This window comes from Barbus barbus (assembly GCF_936440315.1).
Source record: "Barbus barbus genome assembly, chromosome: 48".
NCBI classification, from domain to species: domain Eukaryota; kingdom Metazoa; phylum Chordata; class Actinopteri; order Cypriniformes; family Cyprinidae; genus Barbus; species Barbus barbus.
In genome coordinates, this window is record NC_136726.1 from 10,668,396 (window position 1) to 10,681,125 (window position 12,730).

Sequence of the window (12,730 nt, forward strand, 5' to 3'; positions counted from 1 at the left end):
ATAAGTGTCCTGTAGAGTGTGTAATATCCAGCAGACAGTGTCCAGCACAATTTTCAGTCTTGTATTAAATAAACTGCAGGTCAAGGGGTCAGAGGGTAAAGGCTATTCCCCAGCATTCTCGCCTGTAGGAAACACAGCCATCTTGGATCTGCGAGGAGAGGGTAAATTAATGCGGTTAGTCAATTCCTTCTTCACCAAAAATACATTGCACAGCAGGGTTTGCATCGCATATATAGGGCCAAATGAACATTTGCAGCTTTGTGCACATAACCAAGCAGTTATTTAGTCGCTGAATGAATGCATTGACACGTTTGCACGGCTTTACTGGTTTCTGTTTTTGTTCGAGGCCGGAGTTAGCCGACTAGCGCTGAGCGCTAACAAAAACAGACAGCCGAAACACAGGCCTAAACCATTAAACAGATAGATACATGTATTATGCGCGTCTAGACATCTGCTATAAAACTAAAGCACCACGACTAATATAGATTAAATGGTCCAGTGTGTTTTGGTTTCTGTCAAATGTCTTATTTGTAGTTAGCAGCTAAACAGCTAACGTGACAGCTAACGTTAACTAGCTTATATAAATGAGAACATTTCGCGACATGCAATTATTTGTTTAATTTATTTCTCTCTGTAATTGTGTTCGTAACATCATAACATGTGGGAATCAGTTTGAATAGTATTAATAATGTTGCGGTATGTGGAAATGTGAGTATGTTGAAGTATCTGGCTAGTAATGGATGTTTTTCATGGATTTAGCTGGTGAATTAAGCTGTTTCTGTGTTTGTTGTCAGGTGTCAGTTTGCAAAGTGATATTTATTTGTTTTCCAACCATACGGCGAATACCTGCTTTGTTTTGAAAAGATGAATAAATTATTTATTTAACAACGTACCGCTATGGTAAGTTAGGTCTAAATGTTCTTATAGCATTAGACTCTCGGCTAAAGTACAATTAAGTTTAATCTTACTAATCCTAATTGTATGATTTAGGTGTAAAGTGAGTTGATAAAATAGCCTGTACCTTTTTAATAATGCACTTAAATCAACATATAGCCTTGGGTCTTGTTCTGCAGTGGTAATTCATTATTTATTACAAGTTCTCAGATGTGCTGTATAGAAGTTAATGATATGTCCACTAGACGTGCAGAAAGATAATCTGGTATGATTTTGGTTCAGGAATGAATTATCTTGGTTTTAACCGTCTCCTCTCTTCTGTAGGTGACAAACGGAATGTTCAGTGCAACGAGAAAGAAGTTTCCGGAGGGGGTCGAAAGTGACTACCCTGATGAGAGTATATACTATGGCCAGCAGTCAATGTTCCCGCATCGGTCGGAGAAAGACGTATGTCAATACTAGTTAATTCTGATGGTTATGTTCATTCTGTCAAATCCTTTTGTTGACTGAAGGTCTGATATAATGATGAAATTAAATTATTAGCTTAATATTATATATTTCAGCTGCACTGTCAACATGTTCACTGACCTGACCAACAAAAAATATATTTTAAACCGGTACGCTATCAGTCAAAAGTTTTTGAACAGTAAGATTTTTAATGTTTTTTTTAAAGAATTCTCTTCTGCTCACCAAGCTTGCATTTATTTGATCCAATTATGAAATATTTTTACTATTTAAAATGACTGATTTCTATTTGAATATATTTTCAAATGTAATTTATTTCTGTGAACAAAGCTGTATTTTCAGCATCATTACTCCAGTCTTCAGTGTCACATGATCCTTCACAAATCATTCTAATATGCTGATTTGCTGTTCAAGAAACATTATTATTATTATTATTATCAATATTTAAAACAGTTGAGGTTTTTTGGGGGGAGTGGGGGGATTATAGACATTAGTACTTTTATTTAGCAAGGATGCTTTAATAAAATCAAAAGTGATGGTAAAGACATTTATAATGTTACACAAGATTTCTATTTCAGATAAATGCTGTTCTTAACTTTCTATTCATCAAAGAAACTTGAAAAAATCCTACTCGGTTGTTTTCAACATCATAATAATATTAAATGTTTTTGAAAATATTTTAAAAATATTAAATTTTTGAGCAGCAAATCATAATATTTGAATGATTTCTGAAGGATCATGTCACTGGAGTAATGATGCTAAAAATTCTGCTTTGAAATCACAGGAATAAATAACATTTTAAAATATATTCAAATAGAAAGCAATTATTTTAAATAGAAAAATATTTCACAATATTTATGCTTTTGCTGTATTTTGGTTCAAATAAACGCAGGCTTGGTGAGCAGAAGAGAATTCTTTAAAAAAACATAAAAAATCTTACTGTTCAAAAACTTTTGTCTGGTAGTGTATATAAAAATATATTGTAAAATGTATTTAATAATATTTTTAACACATTTGTCAAAATAAAAATGAATTACCCTTTTTTTGCCAAAATAATTTTTTTTTTAACTTTCACTTTAAGTGACTCAAGTAATCTGTACCTTCATGAACACATGTGATTCTAAACATTTCTGATTAATTACATTCAAGTGAAGTCAAGTCAGAATGGTCATATTTATGAGTTGAGCACACATGAACACCAGCATAAAGTCATAATTTCCAGACTCTTGAAGTTGGGAGTGTGTCCAAGAATAATGGTGGAAACAAATTATGACGTAATTATGAATGTTGATTGTGCAGATGGCATTTTGTGTACTGAAAACACTACACTTTAGCCGTTTTATGAGGAGAACTGAACTGCAAGTTGTGACGAACTGCATTTCCTGTCATTCTAAATGGCATTATTACAGTGATTAAAATACACAGATCAAGCAAATACACATCTAATGCATGTCATATGTTCTTCATAGTTGCATTAGCTCAAAAAAACGTCTTTAATTTGTCAATTTAATTTGAAATTGAGAGAAATGTGTAAGAAATATACACTACTGATCAAAAGATTTTTATATTTTTATTCAGCAAGAATGCATTAAATTGATTCAAACTATCTGTAAAGACCTTTATAAGGTTACAAAAGATTATTTCAAATAAATTGTTCTTTGAAACTTTTTATTCATAAAATAATCCAGAAAAAATTGTATCACAGTTTCTATGAAAATATTAAGCAGCACAACTGTTTTCAAGATTTATAAAAATAAGAAGTGTTTCTTGAGCAACAAATCAGCCTATTAGAATGATTTCTGGAGGATCATGTGACAGCGAAGAAAATGTAGCTTTGCCATTTCAGGAAAAAATTACATTTTAAAATATATTCAAATAGAAAATGTTTCTTTTAAATTGTAATATTTAATAATAGTACTGTATTTTTGATCAAATAATGAGCATAAAAGATGTTTTTCAAAAACATGAAAAGCTCTTACCGACCACAAACTTCTGAACTGTAGTAGTATGTAAATATGTTTATGGAAATATAAATGTTTCTCATTTCTGTGTCTAATTTGTTGGCACGTAATGTTAAATATGCAAATTCAAATGAGATGTTCTGACTTCTCTCGGTTTTCAGATGCTGCCATCTTCCTCGCCGTCATCGTCAGGTCAATTGTCACAGCTTGGTGCGAGTTTGTATGGTCCGCAAAGTAAGTGCAATTCTTCATTACGGCTTATAGTACTGAAAAATAATTTTGATGCTAATAGAAACACCATGTGCTCTGATTCTGAGTACCAATTGATCAGTGTTTCTTTCCGGGCTCATTTTGTAGGTGCACTAGGTTTCTCAATAAGGGGCATGAGCAACAACAACCCTCAATTGAACCGGAGTTTAACACAAGGCACTCAGTTACCGAGCCATAGCACCCCAACAACCGGCGTCCCAACAATGTCCCTCCACACACCACCTTCGCCGAACAGGTACGCCATCTCCTCTGCTTGATTTATGTTGATTTAAGATGTGATCTGTTAAATCCCGGCCTTGCTGGTGTTCCGCAGGGGCATCCTGCCTATGAACACCAGGAACATGATGAGTTCGCAGGTAGGGCAGGGCATGGGCATGAGCGGCAGGACCAACAGCATGGGCAGCTCTGGCCTGGGTAGCCCTAACCGCAGCTCTCCCAGCATTATCTGCATGCCCAAGCAGCAGCCAGCACGCCAGCCATTCACCATCAACAGGTAAGAATGGTTACACGAGAGATAGCGATAGCAAACAACTTGCTTTGGTAAGGCTTTTCAATTGAACAGGTTTATTATTTAAAAAGAAATTACCTGTACAGAATTACTGGTGCCAGGACAGTGGTCAGATTGTGCTCAATGATATGGGAATGAAACAAATTAAAGTGATTTCTGAAGTCGTGAATTGTAATGTAAAGTTTTACTGTTGAGACGAGATTCTATTATAAAATATTTTTAAAAATATAATAAAATATATAATATAATATTACAATTATATTGTATGTTTTCATATCTAATTTTAAATGTATATTTTAAATGTATACTATGTATTTTAAAAATTGATCAGTTTTTATTTGCAGAAAATTATGCTACTATTATTAGGGATGCAACAATACAGTTAGCCCACGGTTCAATACATAAAACATTTTTTAACCACGTTTTTTGGTTTGGCTTGGAGTGTTTTTTGTGCTTTAAAATGCACGTTTTTTTAAAAGGAGACCCTTTTTAAAATATTGAATAAGTCTCAAGTGTCCCCAGAATGTGTCTGTGAAGTTTCAGCTAAAAATACCCCACAGATAATTTCTTATATCATTATTGAAAATGCCTATTTTTCGTGGAAGCAGAAACGAGCCGTTAAAGTGCATAGCTCTTTAAATGCAAATGAGCTGCTGACAACCCCCCCCCCCCCCCCCCCTTTCCTAGAATAGGACTGTGCCTTTACAGCTCCGTCCTCAGAAACTCTGCTAAAAACATGTTTGGTTTTGATTATCATATCTGTCATGCTGAAATCATGCATTTTAAACCATATTAGTTTAAACTTCTTGTATACGGTTTTCTGAGCGCACACATCCGAAGCACACGCACAAAAAGCTGCTGTCACACGGCATGTGAGTGCTAAACTAAGTTCTCTTCTTGTGCCTTAAACTGTCAAATACACACAAGTTTGTTAAAAGTTACAAAAATAGTCGGTTATGTCTGTGAAGGTAAACAGCTGGGAAAGAAATTGCATGTTTATATTAGATCTGTGTGGCAGCAGTGTAATATACAGTAAATAAATCAATAAATCCACTGCTTTCTTGTCTCCTCTGATGCTGGGACTCTAAACAGTGTTCTGTGCTCATCAGTGAAGCCAAAGACAGAACAGTTAGCATGCTTAGCTTGAGCTTTTGCCATGGCGTTAGAACTGGTTCACCGTTGTTGCTTGTGAAAACACAATGACGGTGCCGTGGAAGGAAACGTGCAGATTAAGGGGCGTAATATCATAATAAGATCCCCCTTACCACGTCACGGAGGGAGCGAAATCTGACGCGCTCCTTTTTTCAGAGGCTTGCAGAAAAAGGCCTACCAAAACAAAGTTCCTGGGTTGTCCTTCACGTTTTCAGGGGACCCGATTATAGCACTTAAACACAGGAAAAAGTCAGATTTTCATGGTATGTCACCTTTTAAAACTTTTTTTTAAAGGAACATTTCATTTTTTTTTTCATTTTTTTTTTTTTTTTATATTTATTTATGGGCTTTTTAAGCCTTTAATTGGACAGGACAGTGTAGAATTGACAGGGGTGAAGAGAGCGGGGGGAGCAGGATCGGCAAAGGACCACAAGCCTGGATTCGAACTCTGGTCGCCGTGAGTGCAGTTGCATGGTATGTCAGCGCACTTACCGTGAGGCTATTGGTGCCGACACTTCAAATTTCTTTTGAGAGAAGTATTATTTTTCCTATCTTTACCCAAAATAGGATAGATTGGCCATTAGTGAGCGCTATAAACAATAACCAGGTTTCCATCCAAGGATTGTTTTCGAAAAAATATTAAGCGCTTTAAAATATTTACGATATAGCTGATGGAAATGCCAATTATCGATTAAATTTCTCATGTGTCGACACAATCTTTTTCCGTTTAACTTTAACGCATAAATTCTATATCGATACTTCAAATGTCGCAAAAATTTGTTTGGAAACACTTTTTGTCGAGAAAAGGGGCTTTAACGCAAATAAATGTGGTGTCGCATGATAGAATTACCCTATAGGCAGCACCCGTGTTCATGGTGTTGCTCTCGTTAAAGCACCGTTTCCCTGTACCGTTTCAAAAGCCCATTAAATCATATTCATATTATTAAATTGCATCTAAAATTATTTTATGCATAGTAAGAAAAAGACGAGTTACCTCTCAAACATACTTATCTTAATTTGATGTTCCTTTAGTAGGCTAGCCTGCGTTTACGTTATTTTCTTTTTTTACAGTGCACTGTTCAGTTTAAATAGCCTGCAGTCCGTGCCTTTCAGCTTGACCACCATACCCCCGTGATATTATGCCAAGCACATTTTGTTTTACATTGATACTGGAACGCCAAGTACAAAAGTTTAAATTAATTCGTTTTGGCTTGTTAGCTTCTTATATTTTATTCTTGTTTTGTTCTGAGTTCTTTCTACCGTTAAATTTAAAGGATTTGTTGTGAAGGGAAATATAATGGCATTTTTTTTTTCAATATGTTTGGCTGACTGTATTTTATTATGACAGTGAACAGGCTGCGTTGTCGAGTCAGTAGGCTATACTTAACTGCGCGCATGAGGCACCGGCACAATCACTTGATTTTTTTTTTCTTTTAAACAACTTACAATAGCCAACTCCTTCATTTGTGGCCATATAAGAGTAAGACATTTTTCAAAACTATTCAAAATATTTATTTTATTTGTGTACGTTCACAATAAAAACAAAACATGTGCTTTTGTGGAATAAAGGAAACAAACAGGATGCTGCTTTCTCGAGCGCAACACAAAAATGAACCGAAATTCTGCATATAGGCTGCTAATTGTTGCACAGTTTTTTTTTTTTTTTTTCATTTTGTTAATTCATTAATTATTTAGAAAAATCCCTGGAAAACAAATTTAGGTATTTTTAATGGGTCACAGCCACATATCAATTTAATTGTAATTTAACAATCTTGTTGGTTTAACGGTTAATATGGCTTAACGACCGTCGGTCAGGAGAAATAAAATAAGTGAAATGAACATTCCTATTTCCTATAAACGTTAATCAGAAAAATAATACAACTGCACCTGTTTTATGATTATTACTTGATTATCAAGTAGCCTATCTATCTAATAGTCTATAACAAAGTACAAAAAAAAAAACTCATGACACTTGTTAATAAAAAATAATTTTATGTAGGCCTATACAATTTAATAATAGGCTGTTTAGTTTCAAATGGATGAAGAACAGGCTAATAGCCTATAATTTACGAAATAGGAGAAATTATGTATGGAAACAGCTCAAGGGCAATGTTTTTTTGCGATACACCAAAACTTATGCGACAATTAATTTTTTTTTAGGGATGACATCACACACACCATTTTATCGGTAAAAGGCCAGTTGGATGGAAACACGCTATAGACAGCACATTTCGCAAAGTTTTTTTTAATGCATATTCTCTGTCGATAACAAAACAGAGCAAAAACTGCATGGAAACTTGATGAATGTCTGTTTCATTCATACTGGAAGCCGGGGGGCACCCTCGCACAGAAACTAAGTAATAGTAATAGAAGTAATAGAATTTAAATCCTTAATATGGACAAAAGGCATTCAGCCATCAGTGGCTTTGTTTACATGCGACCAAATAATCCGTTTGTAATCGGATTGACGACTCAATCGGATTGAAAAGCCTTCATGTAAACGCCTTAATCGATCTGTTTGAGAAATGGATAAATATAAATTCTGCTGTTTAAAACCACTAAAGAAACCGTGTAGGAGAGTGGGTATTATGTGCAAACAGTGAGAAACTCTATTTTTGTGCAGTGTGCGCATGTTAAAAAAAATCTATTCTGATTTGAAGCTTGTGACAACGTGCACATCAGACCAATCACTTTATTTAGCGTTCATGTAAACATTACATTCAGATTCATAAACTGGAATCAATTCAGTCTGATTGAAACAAAGTGTGCATGTAAACATAGCCACTGTAACTAAATAAAAAGAAAATAGAAACATTTGAATGATGAGACATGAAGACAATAAACAATGTATAGTTTATCTGTGTTCTTCAAGCCAACTTGAGTATTTTCATAATAAAGTGTATTTATAGCTAATTCGACATAGCCTTTTTTACAGTATAAAAATATTTTCTGCCTTATTCTGTGATAAGAAGCCACATCAGATCACAAAAGGGAGTTAATTCAAACACTCAGCTGATGTTGTGGAGTAAAAACATTATATAATGTTCTCTTTTGCTTCACAAGCACGTGTTGAACCGTGGATGTTGTACCGAACGGATCAATATATTGAGAGTTGTGGCATCCCTTATTATAATTATACAGGAAACTCAAAGACAAAAATAAAACAATTAAAAAAAAAAAATAAATACATACTGATTGGTTTGTGTATTCAGCACATGAGACAACCAAGACTATCACAAGTCATTCTGTGTCAGCAACAAATGTTATAGAAAACCAAATGTGTATGTTTGCAAAGAATTAAAATGCATGTATGTGATTTAAAAATAAAAGTAAGATATCAACCCCAAACTTTAACCTGTAGTGGCAGATTTTTAATATTTTTGTTTTCTGTTTGAAGACATTTTAAAATGTTTTTTTAAGTGCTATTTTATAAGGCTTTTTTTATTTGTTGGCAACATATGGTTACATATATGCACATTGAAAGCTTGTTCGAATCTCCTGTCATTAATACACTTTTCTGTTTATTGCAGAAATTAAAAATGATGTTAAAAAGTGGCTTCTCATAATCTTAAATGCATATATATGTGTATTTTAATTAACTTTCACCTTAGGCCAAGATAAGGCCAATCAAGACTGATTAAGACTGACCTTAACAAAAGGGTCAAATCCTCATGTGTGTCATTGTAGTATGTCAGGATTTGGAATGGGCCGGAGCCAGGGGTTTGGCATGAACTCCTTATCCAATAACATCTTCAACGGGACAGGTAAGTGCTGTAAGGAGCGTTCTTCGTGATGATACACCACGTCAGGAACCGTGAAGCTTGAATTGTGCTCTGGAAAGAAAATAGCTCATTCTCATATTATCCTTTCTGTTATCGTGGCAGATGGGAGTGAAAATGTGACAGGAATAGACCTCTCAGAATTCCCAGCACTTGCAGACAGAAGTCGGAGGGAAGGAAACGGCAACCCAACACCGTTGCATAATCCGCTGTCTGGAAGGGCACCCTATGGTACGAGTTCACTTTACACAGTCGCTTTACTTGGCTGAAACTGAAACCCTCTTAGTATTTATGACTAAGCACGCTTCTCCTTCAATGGATGATGTGTTGTGAATGCATGACAAGGTCATGGGGTTTATTTTAATTTCCTCACAATAACCCTCAAATCTTAATTAAAATGTTTTTCTCCATAGTTGGAATGGTCACAAAGCCATCTAACGAACAGTCGCAGGACTTTTCCATTCACAACGAAGACTTCCCAGCCCTGCCCGGGCCCAACTACAAGGACCCGACATTGAGCACGGATGAAAGCAAATCAGTCAGTATTGCCTGAATTTGATCTTTCATAAGCTTCAGGGAGAGATTGCATAAATAACATGTCATTGTTGTGCAGGATGGGTAAGGATGCGTGGCTATTAAAATTGAAGTTCAAGTTTATTTGTATAGCGCTTTTTACGGTACAAATCATTGCAAAGCAGCTCTACAGGAAATTAAGTTTCCACAATATATTTATATATTGCAGAACCTTAATATATTTAACTTGTGGCAAAATTTGGTAATTCTGTATGTTGTCTGAGCGTTGGCATCCTCTGAGGGGTTGGCATCATCTCTTCTCAGGTGTTCGGTCATCTCAGATCATTTAAGTCAGGTCCCCAACCACCGGGTCACGACCCACTACCGTGCCGTGGAAGAATTCCTACCGGGTCACAAGAAAGTTCTGGGGAAAATGTGTAAAGATAATGACGCTCTGTTATTTATTGTGCGTAAATGATTTTTCTAATTATTCTGTATTTTCGTTGTATGCGATTTGATATCGAGTAGCAATTTGACGATTTCATGTTAAATTAGTAAATAAAAGATTGCTCTGCTCTGTCATATAGGCTATTAGGGCTTAAACGGATCGCAGTTGATCCGTCATATACGGACCAGGTCCAGACCCCACCGTTTGGCAAATTAATCTGCGAATCACATGCCGATTTACATGTTCAAGCTATTTAAAACCACAAGAAGAAATGAAACACAACACAACTCAATTCGTTACTTGCGCGCTGTACTGGCACACACCCGAAGCGAGCACAAGCATAGAGACGTGTTTCAGACTGCTCGGCATACCGATTTGATTCCTCTTTCATGTATATCTGCGTTTAAGATACAGATGCATGTGGGGTTGCAGTTACGTCGCAATACTGGAAATATTTCTATTTTAAACCATGGAAGCGAGCCAATGGAAATGACAAAAGCAACGTGCAAACTTTGCACAATAGTTATGCCGATGAACGTCTTCAGTCATAAAGTGAAAGTAAAACAAAACTGATGGAGTTTTCTAATGCTGCATTAACAACGCATATTCTCAAGAGACAAGAGACGAATATACTTCAACTTGTGCTGATAACAGTATAAACGAATAGACCTGTTTGATCATCCACAACAACACCCCACCCCCCGGTCCGCAAGATTTTTCTCAAACCATAACCGGTCCGCGGTGTAAAAAAGGTTGGAGACCCCTGATTTAAGTGATGGCATCCAGTGCTGTGACTGTGATTGCTTGAGCTTTAACTGATTGTTGTGGCCTCTGCTGTCTCCACAGAGCTTGAACTCTTCAGGAAAGGGCAGCTCAAGTGTAGATGGACCCAAGTTTCCCGGCGACAAGACATCATCAGCACAGAACAACAACCAGCAAAAGAAGGGGATCCAGGTGTTGCCTGATGGTGAGGCTCTCTAGCAACATGCACCACTGTATTTCAAACAACTGCCAAAGTGTCCTGAGCTTGAAAACGTGTTGAATAAAACAAATCATGTGCATGCATTTTCTTCAAGAATCTGTTTCAGAAGGTTTCAGTGCTACAGGCAGGGTTCCCAGTTCAGGGTGTATTTAAAAATATTTAATAATAATAATTCCAAGCCCATAAAAACCCATAGACGTCATTAACATCTCAAATCTTGATTAAATTATGGACATTTTTATTATAAATTAAAATGATTTACGACATTTGTCATATTATTAAAAAATAAAAATATATACATTTTGATGTAAAATAATTTAAATTTAAATGTTAATAAATTGTAAAATAACTCAATACATCACAAAAAATATATATATATATATATATATATATATATATATATATACTTGTAGCTATGTTCAGAGTAATTAAAATATAACTACACTAGAATTTTGATATGAAGATAGAAAATAATTTATAGATAATGTTAATGCTTAATTGTATCTATTGTATTTCTCTTGGTATTTATTTGTTTATTTTTGTGTTTTTTGAAAATAATTCAATACATCATCAAATATATATATATATATATATATATATATATATATATATATATATATATACACATACATATATATACACACACACACACATATATATAACACATAGCTATGTTCAGAGTAACTAAAATATAAAAAATTCTAGTGTAGTTATATTTAATCTGACTAGAAACAGGGTTATTGTTTTATTATTGGGATGCTATATTTTTATTAACATTTTTTATTTTAATGTTTTGAGGGTTTATTATTGTAGTTAAAGTATTAGCAATTTAGTTGTTTTTGTCAATGTTAATAGTTTAATATGTCTATATGCAGGGGTGCACATAAGTGCTGATTTTACATTTGATAAAATTATTTGAAAATTTAAATAATAATAATGTGCTAAAATATTAGCATTTTATTTTTAAGTTTACTATAAAAAATAGTATTTGTATGTAATACTCCGTTTTTATTTTAAAATAAAATAGTATTATCACAATTGATTATTTTGTTTATTATTTTATAAAAAATAAAGTGCTGTAATATTATCACTATTATTAATCAGTTTTTTAGTTATATTAGTTATATTTTATGGGTCACACTACATGCTGTGGCCGTGTGAGCACCAAGCCAAATCTCCAGGTACTCGTATGAGAACCAGGCTGAAAAAACTTATGTGCACCCCCATCTGTATGGTTTTCATTCATTTTATTTCAGTTTAATTATCTTAGTACATCAAGATCAACTAAATGAATGTTTAAAAATAAAATATAGCTGAAATAAAATGGGTTTTGTTTTGTTTTTCATCATTTCAGTTAAACTTTATTTTATTTCAAGTAACACAACTTTTTTGTTTTATGGTTTTAGTTAACTATAATAACCCTGACTAGAATTTGCTCTTTGCTAAAAAAAAATCTGCTGGAAAATTCATAAAAATTAATTGAAATGTCGCAACCCCGTCCATTGGACACTCAATCAAGCTTGACATTTATTCAAATCTTTTATAGGCAAGGTAACAAACATTCCCTCAGGAATGGTGACGGATCAGTTTGGGATGATTGGACTCCTGACGTTCATCCGGGCAGCTGAGACGGACCCTGGGATGGTTCACCTGGCTTTAGGAAGCGACCTAACAACGCTAGGACTCAACCTCAACTCTCCGGAGTAAGATACTTTCGTGTGCCAGATATTGATTTCTAGTCAATGTTCTCTTTTTGTA

At 34.6% G+C, this 12,730-nt stretch overlaps 1 protein-coding gene across 6 annotated transcripts in view; it reads left to right on the plus strand.

Annotated features, from left to right (window-relative positions):
• LOC306866913 (CCR4-NOT transcription complex subunit 2) overlaps positions 1–12,730 on the plus strand; it is a 16,033-nt gene continuing 3,303 nt past the window's right edge. Inside the window, exons 1-11 of one of the 6 annotated variants that reach the window (XM_079412349.1) lie at positions 49–174; positions 795–900; positions 1,219–1,341; positions 3,482–3,554; positions 3,678–3,825; positions 3,904–4,083; positions 8,938–9,014; positions 9,135–9,260; positions 9,443–9,567; positions 10,837–10,957; positions 12,519–12,675. In XM_079412349.1, the coding sequence (XP_079268475.1) occupies positions 898–900; positions 1,219–1,341; positions 3,482–3,554; positions 3,678–3,825; positions 3,904–4,083; positions 8,938–9,014; positions 9,135–9,260; positions 9,443–9,567; positions 10,837–10,957; positions 12,519–12,675 (1,133 nt within the window). In that variant the 5' untranslated portion in view covers positions 49–174; positions 795–897. Of the gene's footprint in view, positions 709–794; positions 901–1,218; positions 1,342–3,481; positions 3,826–3,903; positions 4,084–8,937; positions 9,015–9,134; positions 9,261–9,442; positions 9,568–10,836; positions 10,958–12,518; positions 12,676–12,730 lie in introns of all 6 variants that reach the window. The other 5 variants (XM_079412350.1, XM_079412351.1, XM_079412346.1 and 2 more) reach the window with 5 other exon arrangements.